This window comes from Pantherophis guttatus, chromosome 2, assembly GCF_059756535.1.
Source record: "Pantherophis guttatus breed Tessera chromosome 2, ASM5975653v1, whole genome shotgun sequence".
Classification (NCBI taxonomy): Eukaryota; Metazoa; Chordata; class Lepidosauria; order Squamata; family Colubridae; genus Pantherophis; species Pantherophis guttatus.
In genome coordinates this window covers 162,000,059-162,021,440 of record NC_142064.1, presented here as the reverse complement: position 1 = coordinate 162,021,440, position 21,382 = coordinate 162,000,059, and the positions used below count along the sequence as shown (strand labels likewise).

The 21,382-nt window shown below is 41.8% G+C and overlaps 1 protein-coding gene across 1 annotated transcript; it reads left to right on the top strand.

The window, feature by feature from the left end:
• Positions 1-14,867, top strand: JPT1 (Jupiter microtubule associated homolog 1). The gene is made up of 5 exons (XM_060691056.2): positions 1-328; positions 7,255-7,400; positions 8,543-8,637; positions 11,573-11,594; positions 13,828-14,867. The coding sequence occupies exons 1-5, from the start codon at positions 273-275 to the stop codon at positions 13,992-13,994; spliced, it is 486 nt and encodes a 161-aa protein (XP_060547039.2). The 5' UTR covers positions 1-272; the 3' UTR covers positions 13,995-14,867.
• The last annotated feature ends 6,515 nt before the right edge of the window (positions 14,868-21,382 follow it).

The window sequence follows — 21,382 nt, the reverse complement described above, 5'->3', positions numbered from 1 at the left end:
AGCTGTCGACGAATCGACTTCCAACGACGATGGCGAGTAAATGTTGCTGGGCTCGGAGGAGGGGCAACGACCGGAGTGGCACGAGGCTCCCTTAATCACGTCAGGACAGGGCGTTTGAACTATCCAATGAGGCGATCGAAGGAACGAACCCTATAAAAGAAGCTGCCAGCGCCGAGTGGCTATTGCAGTTGTAGCCGGCAGGAGCTGAACGCGGAAACATCATCTTCCGCTGGCCTAGCACCCGGGCGGTTTCCTCCAAGTTCTTCCCCGTCATGACCACCACCACGACTTACACGGGGATGGACCCCAGTGGCCGAAGTAGCTCCAGGTTCGTGGGTGGGAAAGGGTCTTGTCCGCAAGAAGTTGCTTGTTCGTTCACTATTCCTGCCTCCCTTGACTCGGGGCTGCCTTCGCCCGAGAATCCCCCGTTTTCTCCGGGAAGGGACCGTGCGGCGAAACGCCCTGGATTTCGGGGAGGCGCGCCGTGCTGGGGCTGGCTCCGGAGATGCCCTCAATTCCCCGGGCTGGGAGAGAGGCGGAGGAGAAACCCCCCACCCCACACACCTCCTGCCAACCCTGGGTGGAATTTCTTCTCCTGCAGGGAAGGGCTCCCTTCCTTGGGATCTGGGGGGCCTGCGGATAACGCTTCCCACCGCCGTCCCCTGGCCGCTGGAGGGGGTAGACGAAAGGCCGGAGGGGCTATTGTCACGCCGGTGCTCCCGCCTGCCGGCACACGCCCGGCGCCTCCATCTGTTGAGTCGGAGACACGAGAGCAGCCTCTCCTTGTTATCCGTCTGGAAGCCGGGCAGGCGAGGTGTTAACTGCGCCATGCTTCCGCCTAGGCCTTGGGACTCCGCCGATCCGGTGGCTTTCCCGCCCCCTTTGTAGGTTTCGGGAGCGGGGCCCGGGGGGCGGGGGGGTGACCGGGGAGAAAGAAACCTGTAGCGGACTTCGCCTTTTCCTCCGTCTGTTCTGGGGGCTCGGGGAGGGGTTGTTGTGCCTGCCCGTCATTTCTTTCTGGCTTTCCTTCTGCTTAGCGACACGGATGCTGGGGGCGTGCTGGCAAGTCTAGGAGATGTTCCTTAGCACTGAGCGCCCTTCGGCTCTGGTCGGAACAAAGGAGACTCTTACTCCGGGTAGTTGAATTCGAGGCTTTCAGCCCTTCTTCTCTGTATGTCTCTCTCAGCCCCGGCACGGTTATCGGCTTATCTTTTTTGTCTTGCTGCTCAATGTCTTAGTCTGGCTAGGCTTCCACTACTAAGTGGTTCTTCTCGCTGGGTGGGGCTAGCCACACTTCTTTTGTCTTGCATCTATCGCTGCCTCTCTCTACCTGTTAACTCAAGCCTTGGGAGCTGGGATTAGGTCAGCAACTTCCAAGCATTCTTTGAAAAGCTGCTTCCTCCTCGGGGTCCAACTTCTGCCAGTCAGCTCAGGGATAGGTACTTCAAGCAAGGCTGGTTTGTAGGAGTAAAGGTGTGTGTGTGTGTGTGTGTGTGTGTGTGTGTGTGTGTGTGTGTGTGTGTGTGTGTACTAAGCTTATTGTGTATTATTACTCTAAAGGGATTGGAGTTGAAATACAAACGGGGCCCAAGTGGTTTTTTGTAGTCTCTTAATGCAAGATGAACTTGCTACAGTGTGCATGTTGCAATGGTTGCCCTTGGGATTGTGGGAGAGTTGGAGGGTGAATGTTTCAATTTGCATTTTTTTTTTTTTAGTTAGCCAATGAATGACTTGTTCTGGAACAAAGAAAGGTTGAAATATTTTTTGAGTTCCCGTGTTATAGTAGTGTGCAACAAAAGAATCATGGATGTAATACCGTAATTATACAGAGTGCCTCTAGTCTGAAGAAATGTCACATCAAGTTTTCATAAAGAATTGCCTTAAAATTGGCTTCCCCTCCTATTATATTGTCTAAAAGGCCATAATATATTGCAAAGGTGAAGAACCTCTCTCCAGATGATGTGCAGCAGTAACAATTATAATTGGTGTGGAAGGTAGTCAGAAATGGTGAGAATTGAAATCTAGGGATGACTGGATATTAGAGATCTTCCCATAGTTATTCCTGAGTAGGGAGGAATGTTTGTGCAAATTTCCATATGTATTGGTAGGGATGTCCATGTTCAATGGCAATCGGAATAGAGCTGGAAGACACCTTGGAGGTCTTCTATTCCAACCCCTATACCATTTCAGACAGGTGGCTGTCCAGTCTTTTCTTAAAAACCTCCAGTGATGGAGCACCTACTGGATGGAGCACCTGGATCCAAGTTGTTCCACTGGTTAATTGTCCTCACTGTTAGGAAGTTTCTCCTTAATTCCAGGTTGCTTCTTTCCTTGATAAGTTTCCATCCGTTGTTTCTTGTCTTGCCTTCTAGTGCTTTGGAAAATGAATTGACCCCCCTCTTCTTTGTGACAGCCCCTCAAATACTAGAATATTGCTATCATGTCACCCCTAGTCCTTCTTTTCTCTAGACTGGCTATACCCAATTCCTACAACTGTTCTTCATATGTTTTTCTCTCCAGACCCTTAATCATCATAGTTTCTTTTTTGCACTTTTTCCAAAGTCTGCAGTCTTTGGACACTCCCAGAAATCTGAAGCATCTGTTTATAGGTCTTTTGGATAGTGAATCCAACTATTATGTGGTGCCAAGCATACCCCAATATGGTTGGTATTAAGATTGCATTGAAATGAATCAAGAAAATTGTAATAAATATTCTTGGGATCTTGTAAATTGTGTGTTCAAATGTTTGTGCTCCTACTTGATTTTCAAAGAATAATAGGCCTCTTTATCTATAGTGCTGCTATCATATTGGAGCTAACTGAAGCAATAATTGGGTGAAAAGCAATTGGGTGACAAACAGGATGAAAACAGCTCTAGGCAACAAAGCCAGAAAATATTTTATTTCTACCATGCATCCTACATTTTCACGACGTGACATAATGTGAGCAAATAGGTACCCACATCAATTGTAGATATATGATAAAATCCAATTTTACCATGTATCTACAACTGGATAGGGTGAGAATTATCCACTCTTTGTTCTCTGATTAAGATCTCATTCTGCTGATAGAAACATCATTACATTTCACTCATATAATTAATGCCATAAAGTAGAAAGTTCGGTGGAAACATTTGCAAGACTGAATTGTTGTTTAGTAAGATTCAGTCTATAAATGCTTTCTGAGTCTGGTGATCATTATTAAGCTAATCAAATTTACTAAAATATGTAATCAATAACCTTTTTACAGCTTGCAAGTTTGTATTTTTGCCTCAAAAGCAGGGCTGTCAAACTCCCGGCCCATGGGCTGGATGCGTCAAGCACTGGTCATGCCCACACCCGGTTTAGTAAAGGGGGGGAGTCCCAATACGTCACGTGATGCTGCCATGATGACGTGAGTTTGACACCCCTGTTCTAGAGGAATAGTGTATAAGGAATAGCCTTCCTGTTCCATATATATATTCAGACTATCCAGCCAGTTCTAATTCAGCATGAAAAGTTTTATAATAAAGGGTTGAATTTTGAGATTTCTATATTTTGAGGCTCTCAGTGTGCCACAATTTTCACTAATGAAGAATGTGCACTTCCATCAACTGCACATATATGGCATTTTTTTTCGGTGTGTTGCTAGAAATGGTGACGGGAAACCTGGATTCATATATATAAGGTTTTTGACCTACAACCATTTTAGTGACCATTTGAAGTTACAATAACACTGAAAAAGTGAAAATTTTTCACATGATCGTTGCAGCATCCCCATGGTCATGTGATCAACTGGCTTGGCAACTGGTATGTAGTTATGACAGTTTCAGTGTCCTGGAGTCATGTGATCACCTTTTGCAATCTGATAAGCAAAGTCAATGGGGAAGCCAGATTCACTTAACCATGTTAGTAACTTAAAACTGCGGTGATTCACTTAACAAGTGCGGCAAGAAAGATCATAAAATAGAGCAAGATCCACTTAAAAATTTTCTTTCTTAGCAATGGAAATGTTGGGCTCAATTGTGGTTATAAGTCAACAGGTATAGAACCTGTTGTTTTTTGGTTTTCTTTCTGTAGAATTCCACTTGTACACAATCTGCTTTTCAGCTAAGATGGCCCAGAATTTTAATATTCAGCCCAGATCTTATTTTTAATTTAAGAATACGTTTGGTTTGTAATAGTGCAGCTCCTGATCAATCCAAAAGATTTATGGTTGCTATCATGTTTTTTATTACTTAGCTTAAATGTTACCATACTGAAAATGACTACTCCAGTTTTCCTGCCTCTCTTTTATACTCAAGCAATTATTAAATGATTTTTTTAAAAAGTTTATGATTAAAAATTTAATTACAAAAAAACATGATCATACTGAGTCTAAAAGCAGCATATACACCTGCTTGAGCATTACTATAGACTACAACCCATGTAGTGAAAAAAAAATATTGGAACATAGCTATTACCATAATGATGCAGGGTACTATGATTGTATGATCCCAGAGATACAATATTCTGGAGGCCATGGGAATTGGAGAGAAGGAAGTCTTATAGACATCAAGGAGTCACCTCCCCAATTCAGTTTATTTTTCCTGTGGATCCCATACTATAGTCTTAAAATTAAAAACTTTGTGATTGTATAAACAGTCTTATCTGCAAAAAGAAATGGATACTGATGTCATCTGAATGGCTGGAGATTGCTGCTAACAGTGAATATAAAATGCTAGTGCATGCATCTAGAATGTTGAAAGCATGTGGGGGTGGATTCACAAAATGACTACCATTGGCTGTTCACAAAAGGACTGACATACAGTGGGGCAAAAAAGTATTTAGTCAGCCACCAATTGTGCAAGTTCTCCCACTTAAAAAGATGAGAGAGGCCTGTAATTGTCATCATAGGTAGACCTCAACTATGAGAGACAAAATGAGAAAACAAATCTAGACAATCACATTGTCTGATTTGGAAAGAATTTATTTGCAAATTATGATGGAAAATTAAGTATTTGGTCACCTATAAACAAGCAAGATTTCTGGCTCTCACAGACCTGTAACTTCTTCTTTAAGAGGCTCCTCTGTCCTCCACTCATTACCTGTATTAATGGCACCTCTTTGAACTTGTTATCAGTATAAAAGACACCTGTCCACAACCTCAAACAGTCACACTCCAAACTCCACTATGGTGAAGACCAAAGAGCTGTCGAAGGACACCAGAAACAAAATTGTAGATCTGCACCAGGCTGGGAAGACTGAATCTGCAATAGGCAAGCAGCTTGGTGTGAAGAAATCAACTATGGGAGCAATAATTAGAAAATGGAAGACATACAAGACCACTGATAATCTCCCTCGATCTGCCGCTCCATGCAAGATCTCAACCCCGTGGGGTCAAAATGATCACAAGAACGGTGAGCAAAAATCCCAGAACCACACGGGAGGACCTAGTGAATGACCTGCAGAGGGCTGGGACCAACGTAAAAAAGGGTACCATCAGTAACACACTACGTCGCCAGGGACTCAGATCCTGCAGTGCCAGAAGTGTCCCCCTGCTTAAGCCAGTACATGTCCGGGCCCGTCTGAAGTTTGCTAGAGAGCATTTGGATGATCCAGAAGAGGATTGGGAGAATGTCATATGGTCAGATGAAACCAAAGTAGAACTGTTTGGTAGAAACACAACTCGTCGTGTTTGGAGGAGAGAGAATGCTGAGTTGCATCCAAAGAACACCATACCTACTGTGAAGCCTGGGGGTGTCAACATTATGCTTTGGGGCTGTTTCTCTGCAAAGGGACCAGGACAACTGATACGTGTACAGGACAGAATGAATGGGGCCATGTCTCGTGAGATTTTGAGTGCAAACCTTCTTCCATCAGCAAGGGCATTGAAGATGAAACGTGGCTGGATCTTTCAGCATGACAATGATCCCAAACACACTGCCCAGGCAACGAAGGAGTGGCTTTGTAAGAAGCATTTCAAGGTCCTGGAGTGGCCTAGCCAGTCTCCAGATCTCGACCCCATAGAAAACCTTTGGAGGGAGTTGAAAGTCCGTGTTGCCCAGCAACAGCCCCAAAACATCACTGCTCTAGAGGAGATCTGCATGGAGGAATGAGCCAACATACCAGCAACAGTGTGTGCCAATCTTGTGAAGACTTACAGAAAACGTTTGACCTCTGTCGTTGCCAACAAAGGATATATAACAAAGTATTGAGATGATCTTTTCATATTGACCAAATACTTATTTTCCATCATAATTTGCAAATAAATTCTTTCCAAATCAGACAATGTGATTGTCTGGATTTGTTTTCTCATTTTGTCTCTCATAGTTGAGGTCTACCTATGATGACAATTACAGGCCTCTCTCATCTTTTTAAGTGGGAGAACTTGCACAATTGGTGGTTGACTAAATACTTTTTTGCCACACTGTAATAGGGATGTCACTCACAAACATCCACATTTCAGAAGTTGCATTAGCCCTGTCTCCCATGATGGTCTCCATCATCCACTAAGGCCACTGGCACTCCTGGACATCACTTTAGAACTAAAGGTGGTGTTTTGCTTTGCATCATGAAAACTTCTCTGTTTAAAGGGGGGAAAATTAAGATGTAAGATTATATCGACTGTCTACTAAACACCAAGGAGATGTCTGGGATTCTTTGTCTCCTTTTTCTAAGTTGTCTGTCTAAATAAGCTTCACAATTTTGGAAACACATCTTTGTTTTTAACCAAGCCTTATATATGGGATATTGGTTTATCATATAATCTGAAAGTAATTATCAATATAGTCAATATCTACTTAGCTCTAGGTTTGTTGGAATTACCTATCATGTGCACATGTAGCTCAATGCTTCAGAAAGAATGTAGGAAGTTGCCCTCTAAACCTGGTCCATTTGTCCGCCTAATTCACCCTGCTGAATCTGGGATCTGCAGCAATCTGTGTAAATGTTTTCCCCTGTTCATTTGTTCTTTCTTCTTAGTCTTTTTAATCTTACATTTTAAACAGTAATTCGTGTAGGAATGTCTTAACTGATTTTTGTTTTCTCTGGAAAAAAATTAGGGTGATAGGCCCTTAGCTCTTTCCTTTACACGTGATTGTACATCAGTATTTCAGTCATTTAGTTGGCGCAAAATGGAATGTATGGTTCCTGGCCATATCTTTCTAATACATTGAGAAACAATCTAAGTTTAAAATGAGGGATAAATGAATACACTATATTTTATAACATATATGTAAGTGCTCCCTTGTACTATTGTTTTTTAATACAACTAAAATGCTTTATTCTTTTTCTAGGGTTCTTCGGCCCCCAGGTGGTGGTTCTAATTTCAACCTAGGATTTGATTTGCCAAAAGACCAGCAAGGAGGAAAAAGGAACAGGATGGCATCTTCCATCTTTGGGACTCCAGAAGAAAATCCACCATCTTGGGCTAAGTCAACAGGTAAAAGATTCCTTTCTTAAGGCAATTGTGGATACACCAAAACAACTAGACACAAGAAGAGTTTTTTCCCGAACGCCATCACTCTGCTAAACAAATAATTCCCTCAACACTGTCAAACTATTCACTAAGTCTGCATTACTTATTACTGTTAGTCTTTTCATCGTTCCTATCACCCATCTCCTCCCACTTATGACTGCATGACTGTAACTTTGTTGCTTGTATCCTTACAATTTATATTGTTTCCTAGTATGATCTGATTGCTTATTTGTATGCTATGACTATCATTAAGTGTTGTACCTTATGATTCTTGACGAATGTATCTTGTCTTTTTATGTACACTGAGAGCATATGCACCATAGACAAATTCCTTGTGTGTCCAATTACACTTGGCCAATAAAAAATTCTATAAAGAATTATATTCTATTAAATATTTAAATTTGGATTTTGCTCTTCTATTAAAAATAGACACGATATTGCAGATGAGATGGGCTTAAATAACTTGAACTGGTTCAGAGGATTTATATTTCTTCCTTTTATTCCTACAATCTTGATCTTTAATTCAGTCAGTGGTAGAAATTGGTCTCTTTTCAGTTTTGCCTTCTCCCATCCCAAAAGCTTCTTTGAGGCTTTGGTAAATCCAATGAAGTCATTACTGTAATTAGGTTCTTCTCTTGGTTTATGATTTGTATTTCCCCATTAATTTTCAAAACTTTAACCATCTTCTTTTCTATATTCAGCAGAAAGTCTTTATCTGTGTCATTCTCTTAGCTGTCATTTGTGTTTCCACTTTAGCAGCCTTCTTTGTGGAAAAAACCCACACTTTGTTTTTATTATTTACTGTTTCTGGTTGTAATATTTCTACAGACAAAATTTGTTCCACAGCTGTCACTCCTTCATTAATATTTTTGACCATAGACTGTCCATAGTAGCATCACCATTCCCAGCATTGTAGTTGCTAATTTCTGACTCCTTTCTTCAATTTCCTGGGATATTTCAGATGTTGTAAGATAATTTCTTCCCTTATTAGAATGTTTGCCCTTGTTAAAATGTGTTCACATACACTGTTTTAATTGCTAAGTGGCTGAATGCTCTCTATTATGCTTTACTGTACTTGACGTATCTCATCTAATGATAACTTGCAGCCAAGTCCACTGAAGTCGAGGATAATTCTGAAGCAGTTGGAACTGAAAGGAGAGGTTCTTCTGATGCAAACTCTGGTGACTATGTAATTCCAAAGGTAAGCTTTGCTTTCCTTTTAATCATGAATATATTTCAGTGGCTAATTATTGTGCCTGGTAGCACATCCCTTGTTCTGTCTTGAATTAGTGCATGTACTTACTATGACTGAGTTTTAATACTTTTATCAACAAGATGAGGAATGGAGAATCTTTGGTCACCAGATGTTGCTGAACTACAACTGTAAACTTTGCTCCCCTTTGAAGATACTGGCTTTGCTGCTGGGAATTGTAGTTCTGTAAAAACTGGAAGCCACAATTTAGTCCATCCCTTTTTTTATATCTGTTTAGGTGGGGGAATAAAACAGTAAATCTGTGTTCTGCATGTACTATGCAGCATAACTAAAATGATACACACTTCTCAATTTGTGAGAAATGGTTTTAATCTAGAACTCGCTCTCCTATTAATAAAGGTGACCATTTTTACAATAATATCCCCATCATCTATGAAGTCATTTATCACTCCTTGCACTTTTTAATGTTTTACTTTAAATAAACAGATAGCTCACATTAACATTAGCAAGAAGAAGAAAAAACTGGTTGTGTTTTGGGACTTGACTTTGACCTGACTTTGGGGAACAAAAAGTAGAAGTGGTATATTGGTCAATTAAATGTTACTTTGCATCCTAAACCAGTAATTTTTGATAATGCCATTGTACAACATGCCTCTATAGCAGGGGTGTCAAACTGGATTACTTCGAGGGCAGGATCAGCATTGTAGTTTTCAGCAGGCCAGCTGGGGGCATTTTCTCAGGCCGTTTTTGGCCTGGATGGCCTCCTGAAGCACTTTAGGGCCAAAATGCCTCCACACTGGCAAAGTGCTTCAGGAGGCCATCCAGGCCGAAAACGGGCTGCACTCTGTTATGGCTTCCAGAGGCACCGCGGGCCAGATTTAAGCACCCTGCGGGCCAGATGCGCCCCTTTGCGGCCTTGAGTTTGACATCCCTGCTCTATCATGTACATTTAGCAACCTGAATTGATAAACTCATTATAATTGGTAACATATTTAATGTTCCTGAAATTAGAGTATGTAATTAAAAATTTGAGTTAGAATTGCTATCAGAACATGGGTCTGTTGTCCGATGATACTATAGCAGTGATGGCTAACCTTTTTGCTGTCGCGTGCCAAAAGTGAGGAGAGTATTGGGGGGGGGTCACACGCGTGCATGCCCACACCCATAATTCAATGAGTCTCCCCCCCCTGCGCATGCCCACGTGACCCCACCAAGCTCCCCCTGCTTTTGGCACGCGATGGCATGGTGGGCCCAGTAGGCCCATTTTCCGCCTTCCCCAGGCTCCAAAGGCTTTCTTGGAGCCTAGGGAGGGTGAAAACGGCCTCCCCCCCCTCCACCGGAGGTCCTCTGGAGGCCGGAAACAGTCTGTTTGCTGATTTCCGGTGGGACCTAGAAAGCCTCTGGAGCCTGGGGAGAGCAAAAAAATGGACCTTCCCTCCCCCGGAGGCCCTCCAGAGGCTGGAAACAGCCTGTTTCCCAACTTCCGGTGGGCCTGGAAGGCCTGAAAAATCAGCTGGCTGGCGTGCACATGCGCGCCGGAGCTGAGCTAGGGCAACACTCGCGTGCCCACCGATATGGCTCCGTCCGCCATCATGGTACTATAGCTTTTCTGAAACTAATATTCCTTTGGTTATAACAATTTCTAGTTATTACAATTTATACATTTTAGTATTTCTGTGAACTCTTCAATTCTTTAATGAATCATTTAACATAAAAGTAAAAAAAATCGCCATCATTCTCTCCACTATTCCGATGCACTGATCCAGAAACTGTGAAGGGTAGTTGCTGAAGAAATAGTGATATTATCTAAACTGAATCTGTATAGAATATATTTTCATTTATACATTTAGACTTGATCCCCACTTCTGTTCAGTTTTAAAATGTTGATTAAATCAAGTTTGTGTATGTTTTATTTAAAGTTACAGTAGATTGCTTGCTTTCATTACGTAGTTCTATGTTCTATGAAAATGGTTTTATATGCTAATTCAAACTATTTCAGCAACACATTATGAAAATGTAATATATAGATTTATTTCTCTCTATTCTTAAGTTATAAATATTACATTATTGCCATTAAATGAGATATTTGCTATTCCAGCTTCAGGGCAATACATTAAAATTCCTTGAGTATAGTTATTTAAATGGTCTGACCTAGAATTTTGTTATACAAATCCTATAAGCAGCAAAAGTCTAGTATTGTGTATCTTGTAATTCCCAGACAATACACTTGAAAAAATATATAAGGGCAGAACTCCCTTCAGGAAATCCTTTCCTGCTGTCAGTAGTGGTGACGGTGACTGCATAGCTATGAAGAGCATATCTTTGAATGTAGTACAAGTAGTCCCCATTTAGTGACTGTTTCATTTAGCAACCATTTGCAGCTGTGACAATGAAAAAATAATTTTACAATTAATCCTCTCATTTATGGCCTTCACATGTTGTAAAGCAAAGGAAAACTGAAGTAAGATCATAAACACAGTTACAATTTCACTGAGTGACTGCTTTGCTTAACAATCAAATTACCAGTCCCTAAATAATTGTCACTAATTGAGAATGACCTGTAATGTACTTAGGGAGTGAGTGAATGATCCACTGATTCCGAATAGCCTTGGTTGCTCTCAAACAATTGACTGTTAAGAAGATAAGACCAAAGCATAAATTGTACCAAGGCCCAAAGGACAAGTTATCTAAACGTCAGCATTCAAAAATACTTATTCTGTAAATATAAGCAGTTTTCCTGTCTCGCTCAAGTTTTAGAATTAGTAGTCTAAGATTGAAAAATATGTGTCCATTTTATGTTGTATGTATAGAACCTCTAATTGCACTTTTGGTGCTGTGTTAAAAGTTAAGGCATTCAACTATAAACAGTCTCTTTGATAATTAATAGTTACAAAACTTAAGAAATAATTTGTTTTGTTTGCAGGGTGTGGAAAGTGAGGCTCCTGGTAAGTATCTCTCTCTCTCCCCCCCCCCCCCCCCCCTTCTAAGCTTTTTAAAAGTTCTTCCCAGCTTGAAGAAGTATCGCTGATTGAATGCAAGAACTGTAGGGGAAGCTTAAAGAATAAATTTATTAAGACAGTCTGGAAAGAACTCTAAAAGATTGGTGTTGTCACATTGCAGTGCTGCCTGTCAGCTCTGTGGCCTCTTGGTCTTTTATCTGCGCACTTTCCGCTGTGCCTTAAAGTCGTTTTTGTTTCATCAAGCTGGGCTGACCTGACCATATTTTTTAATTGTTTTAATTTTAAATTGCTAAATTATGGGTTTTTTAATATGGGGGTGTTTTAACTGTGGGCCAAATTAATTTAATTGGTTTTTAATATTGTTTTAATTTTTGTATTTTCTGTATTTTATCTGCTGGCTGTTCACCGCCCCGAGTCCTTCGGGAGAAGGGCGGTATACAAAATAAATAAATAAATTATTATTATTAGTAGTAGTAGTAGTAATAATAATAATAATAATAATAATAATAATAATAATAATAATAATAATAATAATTAGAAATAAAAGATTTGGAGAAATGCATTAGGTTATTTGCATATTTTAAAATGTAGTATTGGAATCCTTCTTACAAAAAGGAACCATTAGGGAGTTTAATAAAATAGGTTTAAATTAATCCTGCAATGCTTTCATGGTAGAATAGCAGAAAATATAGTCGGATCACAGTGGAAAAGGATGGTAGGCTACACTAAATCGAAAGCAGCACAGCCATTTTTATGACAAAGTAGATAGAATGGAATTAGCCCAGTTTTCTTTCAAGCAGAACATTTATTTATGAAGTGTAATGACTTAGGCACTTGGGAGCTTTATCAGATGTGAAATAGCACACCTTTCCTCGGGCAGGCAGTTAACATTACTCAGTTTCCCTACAGGCCTAATCTTAGTTGGGTTTTTTAATGTATGAATGCCTTTCCAAAATGATTCATCTTCAAAATTCCAGCAGAGAGATTTTGCCAATTTCTTGTCTCAAGCCAAACATGTTTGACTTTGTTTTCTCTATCCAAAGTCTAAATATTTCTTACAAGGCTGTATAACCTGGCATATCAAGCTTTAGTTTTTTAAATCAAGGTTAAAAGGGCAACCTCACTTGGTTATGTGTAGGATCAAGTTCATACCTCCTCTCAATATTAATTTCATAGACATAGTTACAATTCAAGAATGTGATTTTAAGTGCTATAGGAAGGGCAGTTCTATATTATTGACCACTAAGCATTTCATTAAGACTGATGGTAGAATGGAGAACATTTATTCAGTCAATATATGGTCAGGGAAGAGCTAGGAAGATGGACTGCCAACCTGCTCAACCTGAAAGGAATAGTATTGTATTGTGTGTTAGATTCCAGAAGAGATTACTGCTTGAAGAATCTTCCTTCCTTAAAGATGACATTGTCAGTGTTCAGATGTTATTTTGCCCTCACAGCTGAGGAGTTTCAAATATTTAAACATATTGGGAATGTTTATCCAAATGAAACTTAATAAATATCTCAATTTTTGAAAAAATTCTTTGCTATGAAGAATTATATATACTATTCACTGTATTCCATTGTGGAAAGGTAAAGTTGTTTTTAAATTGAAAGGCAAAAAATATGATGATGTAAACAATTGTATTTTTAATGCAAATAACATAATGGTAAATGTGGCTTACCATTATTATAGCTCAAAAATAGTACCTGTATGTTTTGAGCATCTGGAACTTGCAGTTCACATCACCTCAGATCTATTGGGAGTTCTCTTCCAGAAATGTCTTACTTCACTTGAAAGTAAAAAGCTGAGTCAACCTTGAGCCAGTCAGAATCAAATTCCTGGCAGTGGGCAGTTAGCCTGCAATACTGCATTCCAACCACTCCGCCACCATGGTTCTTATTGTAGTTCTATTCTAACCACTCAACTACCATACCTCCTATTGCAGTTAAACTGGTGTATATCTGCAAGATAGAGATTTCAAGTAATGTTCCTATTCCTGTAAGAATTATTATTTTAAGAGAGTAGTTCAGATACCTTGGGTTCTGAAAAAGACAGGCATACATATAACATGTAGGTTCAGTACAGTAACCTGTGATTCCTACTTACTTTAGGAGTTCTGAGGGCTTCCTTATTTCTTGCCAAAAGTGAAACATACTTAGATTAGAGAGTGAATGTTTCTATTTCCATACAGCCATTGTCTTATGTTTTTTTTCTCAGAAAACACAGAAGAAACTGCTTCAGGCTCAAGTGAAGAAAAGCCCTTGCCAGCTGCGCCTCTTCCTAGCCCAGAAGCTGCAGGAGCTGGGAGGAATCGTAGCCCAGTAGCCCAAGCACCATCCAGGAGAAATCCACCAGGGGGGAAGTCTAGTCTAGTGCTCGGTTAAGCTCAATTTTCCTTCATTCCTTAATACTTGGAACTTGTGTCTGTCATCTTTGTTTTTCTTCCATGCTTGTGAACTGCACAACTTGAGCTTGACTGTACTTCTAAAACTACCATTAAAGGAGCACTTTATGTACTTCATATTTTTTTGGTTTTGTTTTTTTCAGCCAATCTTTCCTAAAACTTCTTGTCTTGTCTCTCTTGAGTCTAACAGAAGTGACATGTGTAATTTTTTTTCCGTAATGGTAGACAGTGGTATTCGCTATACAGCTCATGCCTGACAAAAGATTTCTGAGGTGTATAGTAGTGTCTGAAACTAAGATGGATTAATTCTGAGTGTGCTAAGTGGCATTTTTGTCCTAAAATTTGTAGAACAGTCTTAGTTGACTTAGAAAGGTTGGAAACTGGGATTGTAAAGGTAGTGGATGAATGACAAATGTATTCTTTCTGTACACAACTTTGCAACATATTTTTCCAAGGTACCATTTAATAATTGGTAAACGATTGAAGCCCTGTTGTGCACTGAAGAACTATCAAGTTGTGTTGCTAGAAATTAACCATGCTCCCTTCAACAAGTGGGATCTTGGTTTAGTTATAACAGGATGAGATCAGTGCTGAAGATAAACCTAAAGATGTGAGATTTTGACTGTTCTCTAAATATCAGGTCCCATTGTAAATGATGATGGAATGCATCTTACAAAAGTAAGTATTAGTTGGATAAAATTTTGGGGACATATTCCCCGCCCAAATGACTCCAGTACTATGCATGATCATGCTGGTGCTTAAACAGAAGGTGGAAAAACTCAGCCTTCTAAATGTGTATTGTACCTTGAAAGCTGGATTGTTGCTAAAAAATAAAAGATATAGAAATTTTGAATCTGCGTCAGAGCCTTATTTTCAAATTTACTTGGTTTGCTGCTTGAATAATTTCTGAAATGAAAATCCAAAAGAAAATGCATGGACTTTTAAAATTGTTTTATAATACATTTGTGTATCAATGGAAGTAACGCTGGTGTGCAGCTAGAGCCTTCCTCACTTATTGGCATGGTCAAAATAATGTCTCTCTACATTCTGTACTAAAAATATCTCTGCATGCAGGCATGGAGGACACATTTTTCTGGAAAATAGAGGGGTTTTATGGCTATTTTTCTCAAATCCTTTTAAACATTAAATAAGCCTAACCTACATGTTCTACTATTACCATATGAAAAATCCAGAGTTTGTAAAGGTATCAAAGAAAATAAACTAGGAAAAAGGATGAAAGTTCCATAATTCAGAAAGTTGTTTTCCTATATCCCAGCCACACAATTCAAGTAATAGGATGCAGAAAAATTCATGGAATGGTCATATTATATAGGAGAAAGTTATTGTGTTAAGTATCCCAATGCCAAGCTGTTTTGAAGCAGAAAAATATCACCATTTCTGGATACCGGTACTTTGTGTTTTGACTGCATTGATTTGCTTTGGGTCCATCAATTAAGCAATGCCATCTAATGAAACTCAAGAAACCAGGCTTCCCTGTCATAAAATCTGCTGTCTGGAATAGCTTCCCTCCAGAGATTAGTACAACCCCATCTTGCCTGCTTTTAAAATCCTTTTTTTTTTTTTCATCTCCCAAGCTATGGGATAGACTAGAGGTTGATGAGGTTGGGGATTATGTTTTTCCTTGCACATTGGTGTTTTTTTAACATTTCATTTAAGTTGGGAAGATATTTGGAGTTCAATAAATTCAATGTACATCTACTATATTCTGGAACTCCAGACTTAGATACCACGCAATATCTTTATTTTGGTCTTTGATTAGCATGATATAAAAATAGAGAGCTATGAAATTACCAGTTATAACATTAAAACAATCTGTCTAAAATTTCTAAGGACAATGACTATAGATTTACAAGGCTGAGATAACAGAAGACCATAAAACCCAAATCTCTAAGATGCTAGGAGTTAACTAAAAATGTAAGTTTTAGTATTGAATAAAAATATAAGATAATGTTCTGTGCTATCTAAAAATGCTAAAAGAAGATGTGGCCACAAAACCACAGGTAGTCCTCGGTTTATGACAACAATTGAGGCCAAAATTTCTATTGTTAAATAAGACATTTGTTAAGTGAGTTTTCCCCCATTTTACGACCTTCCTTGACACAGTTGCTAAGTGAATCACTGCATTGATAAGTTACTAACCCCGCTTGTTAAGTGAACAATGGGCTTCCCCATTCACTTTGCTTGTCAAAAGGTCGCAAAAGATGATCACATGACCTTGAGACAAAGGTCATAAGTATGAACCAGTTGCCAAGCATCTGAATTTTGATGACATGACCATGGGGATATTACAAAGGTTGTAACTGAAAAATGGTCATAAGTCACTTTTTTCAGTGCCGTTGTAAATTTGAAAGGTCACTAAATGAATTGTTGTAAGTCGAGGACTACCTGTATTGTACAACTGAATAACTGTAGGCTAAAAACAAGCAATAGAACCTGTGTTGAGATTGAATAGCTGGTAGTCAATAGTTGCCTGCCTCAGTCTTCTCTTTGTTAAGTTAAACATGCCTAATTCCTTTAGCTGTTCTTCATAGAATAGTTCCAGATTCGTTATTTTCATTGCTCTTCTCTACACTCTTTCTAGGTCTCAGCATCACTTTTCTACTGTGATCAGATATGGATGTACTACAGTATTCCAAATGTGGCTTCACCAGTGCAGTATAAAACAGTACTATCACTTCCCTTGGTCTTCATACTGTCCCTCTGTTAATGCAGGGGTTGCAAATATTAGTTCACTGCTACAGCATCCATCATAGAACATGTGAACTCTATCTGGATTATGCAGTGGCCTACTTTAGATATGACAAAATTGTATTATATAGACTTTTTTTTTCAAACATGGCAACTTTAATTAGTATGGACTTCAACTCCCAGAATTCCTCAGCCAGCAGGGCAAATTCTGGAATTTGAAGTCCACACGTTTTCAAGTTACAAATTTGAAAAACTCTTACAGACCAATGATGAAGTTGCACAGTATATTGATTAGAGTAAAATAATACACTATTCTGTACCATATAGCAGTGTTTCTCAATCTTGACAACTTGAAGATGGCCTGGACCAACTCCCTAGTTAGTTTTGCTGGCTGAGGAATTCTGGGAGTTGAAGTCCACACATTTTCAAATTGCCAAGGTTGAGAAACTGCTGTATAGGGATTCTTTCCATGAGTGATTCTTACACACACGGTTGACTAGTTTGCAGCTCTGCGAACTTAGCTTGTGACTTTTGCTCCAGTTTTTCTGCTAACTCGGATAACTGGTTTCAAATGAACCCGTCTAAAAATTATACGAAATCAGGAAAACACATGTTCGACTTTTAACGATCAAACCCAGTCCCAGACCTTAGCAAAATCAAAACTGCAATATCACGAAATAAATGTTTAGAACCTGCTTTAAGCCTAATTGTTTACCAGTTGATACTCACTGATTTTTTAGGTAAGAAAAAAAAATAGTTAAACGAATTTTAGGATTAAAACTGGGAAATCTTTACCTTTTGATGGTGCTATTTACACAAAGTATCCTTGCGTTCCCTTGAAACAAATCAAGGTCTTACAATATATATAATGTCGTCTGGTGGACTAATGCGATCTTAAAAAGGATTGGTAAATGAACCTCAAACTGGACTCCTGTCCTGAAGTCATGGCAAACGGAGCAAGGCCAATTCCCTTCCTTTTTTGCAAAACGTTTTTTATTTAAGAGCCCAGGGGAGGGGTGGGGGAGTGGCGGTGATTATTAGGGAAAGTCTTTGTCCAAAGGAGACCACTGTTCCTCAGATAGCCGGATGTGAGTCCCTTTGTGTGAAGTGGGGCCGTGGGGTGCAGATGGGTTTGCTGACTACGTACCTGGCTCCCTGCACGTGGCAGCGACCCTGCCCGAGCTACTCGACGTCATTGCCGGGGTGGCAGTTGATACCCCCAGACTTATCGTCATGGGGGATTTCAACCTTCCATCCGCGGGTGAGGCGTCAGAGGCGGCTCGGGAGTTCATGGCTTCCATGACGGCCATGGACCTGACCCAGTTAGTTCAAGGCCCAACTCACATAGGGGGACACACTCTGGACTTGATTTTTGTCTCTGGTCAGTGGTTGAATGATCTTGGTAGAGGGGACCTAGATATTAAACCCTTGTCATGGACAGATCATTCGCTCCTCCAACTAGACTTTCCTACCGCCTTCCCCCGCCGCAGGGAGACGGAACCAACTAAATGGTTCCGTCCCAGGCGCCTGATGTACCCCGAAAGGTTCCTGACGGAGCTTGGGCCGTTCCCTGAGACCCTAACACACGACTCGACTGAAGAGCTGGTGGCCGCCTGGGAAAGGGCGGCCGCTGGAGCTTTGGACCGCGTCGTGCCTTTGCGGCCTCTGACCCGATGCCGATCTCAATTGGCTCCTTGGTTCTCTGAGGAGCTGAGAGAGATGAAGCATCGGAAAAGACGCCTAGAGAGCATTTGGAGGACTAGTCAATCCGATTCCGACCGGACACAGGTGAGGTCTTATATCAAGACCTACCTAGTGGCGATAAAAGCGGCAAAATCTAACCATTTTTCCACTCTTATCGCATCTGCAGAGAACTGCCCAGCCGCCTTGTTTAGGGTGACCCACTCCCTTCTTCGGGGGGGAGTGCGGGAAGATCCCTTGCAGGGTCGTGCTGAGGATTTTGTGCAATTCCTGCATGATAAAGTCACTCGGATTCGGGATGGCTTGGACTCCGACTGGATGAGTCCATGGGAGGAGACGAGGGCAGGTCTTGAGAATGTTCTCTGGGAGGAGTTTGATCCTGTGACTCCCGAGGATGTGGACAGGGTTCTGGGTAAGATTAGTGCCGCCACGTGTTTATTGGACCCGTGTCCCTCCTGGTTGGTGCTGGCCTCCCGGGAGGTTACACGAGGCTGGCTCCAGGGGATTATAAGTGCTTCTCTGAGTGAGGGTGCCTTTCCTGCCACCTTGAAAGAGGCGGTAGTGAGGCCCCTCCTCAAGAAGCCTTCCCTGGACCCAGCTGAAATAGCCAATTATCGTCCAGTCTCCAACCTCCGTTTTGTGGCGAAGGCTGTTGAGAGCGTGGTGGCACGACAACTTCCCCGGCACCTGGATGAAGCTATCTATCTGGACCCGTACCAGTCGGGTTTCAGGCAGGGGTACAGCACAGAAACGGCATTGGTCGCATTGGTGGATGATCTCTGGAGGGCTCGGGACAGGGGTTGCTCCTCTGTCCTAGTCCTATTAGACCTCTCAGCGGCTTTTGATACCATCGACCATGGTATCATGCTGCAGCGGTTGAGGGGGTTAGGAATAGGGGGCACCGTTCTTCGGTGGTTCTCCTCCTTCCTCTCCGACCGCTCGCAGTTTGTGTTGGCAGGGGGACAGAGGTCGACCTCAAGGCATCTTGCATGGGGAGTGCCGCAAGGGTCGGTCCTCTCGCCCCTTCTGTTCAACATTTATGTGAAGCCGCTGGGTGAGATCATCCGTGGTTTTGGGGTGAAGTGTCATCTGTACGCTGATGATACTCAGCTGTACATCTCCACCGCAGACCACCCCAACGATGCCCTTTGATGTGATGTCCCGCTGCCTGGAGGCCGTGCGGGCCTGGATGGGGAGGAACAGGCTCAGACTCAACCCCTCCAAGACTGAGTGGCTGTGGCTTCCGGCGCCCCGATATAGTCAGCAGGTGCCATCGCTGACTATTGGGGGTGAATCTTTGCCCCCCACAGAGAGGGCTCGTAGTCTGGGTGTCCTCCTGGACGCACGGCTGTCTTTAGAAGAGCATATGACGGCTGTGGCCAGGGGGGCCTTTTATCAGGTTCGCCTGATTCGCCAGTTGCAGCCCTTTCTGGATCGGGACGCCCTGCACACGGTCACTCACGCCCTTGTCACCTCCCGGCTGGACTATTGTAATGCTCTCTACATGGGGCTCCCCTTGAAGAGCACTCGGAGGCTCCAACTGGTCCAGAATGCGGCCGTGCGGGTGGTTATGGGTGCAACTCGTTGCGCCCACGTGACACCCCTCCTGCGCGAGCTGCACTGGCTCCCAGTGGTCTTCCGGGTGCGATTCAAGGTGTTGGTTACTACCTTTAAAGCGCTCCATGGCATAGGACCCGGGTACCTTCGAGACCGACTTCTGCCACAAATAGCCTCCCACCGACCAGTCCGCTCCCACAGAGAGGGTCTCCTCAGCGTGCCATCGGCCAAGTTATGTCGGCTGGCGACACCCAGGGGGAGGGCCTTCTCTGTGGGAGCCCCAGCCCTGTGGAATGAACTGCCCCCGGAAATACGTAAGATCTCTGACCTCCGGGTGTTTCGCTGCGCACTGAAGACCCTGTTGTTCCACCAGGCCGGGCTATTAACATAACAATTTTAAATTGGGGTATTTTAAATATCTGGGATTTTAATTGGAGCCTAATTATTTAATGATTTTAAATTTTAATTGTTGTTTTGTTCTGTGTTTTTAAATAGGCTGTACACCGCCCTGAGTCCTTCGGGAGAAGGGCGGTATAGAAATAAAATTATTATTATTATTATTATTGTTATTTTTTAACCAAACATACCAATTACATTTTTTCGGAACAGAGGTTTGATGCGGTCATCAATTTATACAATTTTTTGTCATCATTAACAAAATTTTATATATTCTGTTTTGCCATAATACTTATTTGTCAATCTTAAGTCATTTATTCAACTAATACCATCTTAAAAAGAGTTTACTCTTATTTACTTAATCAAAACAATTACCCTTCTATTTTTATCAGGTCCGCCTGATTCGCCAGTTGCGTCCCTTTCTGGATCGGGACTCGTTAAATACGGTCACTCATGCTCTCGTTACTTCCCGTTTGGACTACTGCAATGCTCTCTACATGTGGCTCCCCTTGAGGAGCACCTGGAATCTCCAGCTGGTCCAGAATGCGGCCGCGCAGGTGGTTATGGGAACGACGTGGCGCTCCCATGTGACCCCCCTCCTGTGCGAGCTGCACTGGCTCCCGGTGGTCTTCCAGGTGCGCTTCAAGGTTTTGGTTACCACCTTTAGAGCGCTCCATGGCATCGGACCAGGGTATCTACGAGACCGCCTTCTGCTACCAATAGCCTCTCACCGACCAGTACGCTCTCATAGAGAGGGGCTCCTCAGGGTGCCGTCGGCCAAACAGTGTCGACTGGCGGCCCCCAGGGGGAGAGCCTTCTCTGTGGGAGCACCTACCATCTGGAACGAGCTCCCCCCAGAGATACGGAAGATCCCGGACCTGCGCACGTTTCGCCGTGCTCTCAAAACTTTTTTATTTCAGCAAGCTGGCCTGGCCTAACTCCCCTCTTTTAAATTTTTTAAATTTTTTAATTCGTGATGTTATAAATTGGGTGTTTTAATCTGTG

Excerpts from the sequence above, each read along its gene's own strand:
- JPT1 (XM_060691056.2), top strand. The coding sequence starts at position 273 with ATGACCACCACCACGACTTACACGGGGATGGACCCCAGTGGCCGAAGT. Across the intron at positions 7,401-8,542 it reads ATCTTGGGCTAAGTCAACAG|CCAAGTCCACTGAAGTCGAG; the intron begins GTAAAAGATTCC and ends GATAACTTGCAG. Across the intron at positions 8,638-11,572 it reads GTGACTATGTAATTCCAAAG|GGTGTGGAAAGTGAGGCTCC; the intron begins GTAAGCTTTGCT and ends TTTTGTTTGCAG.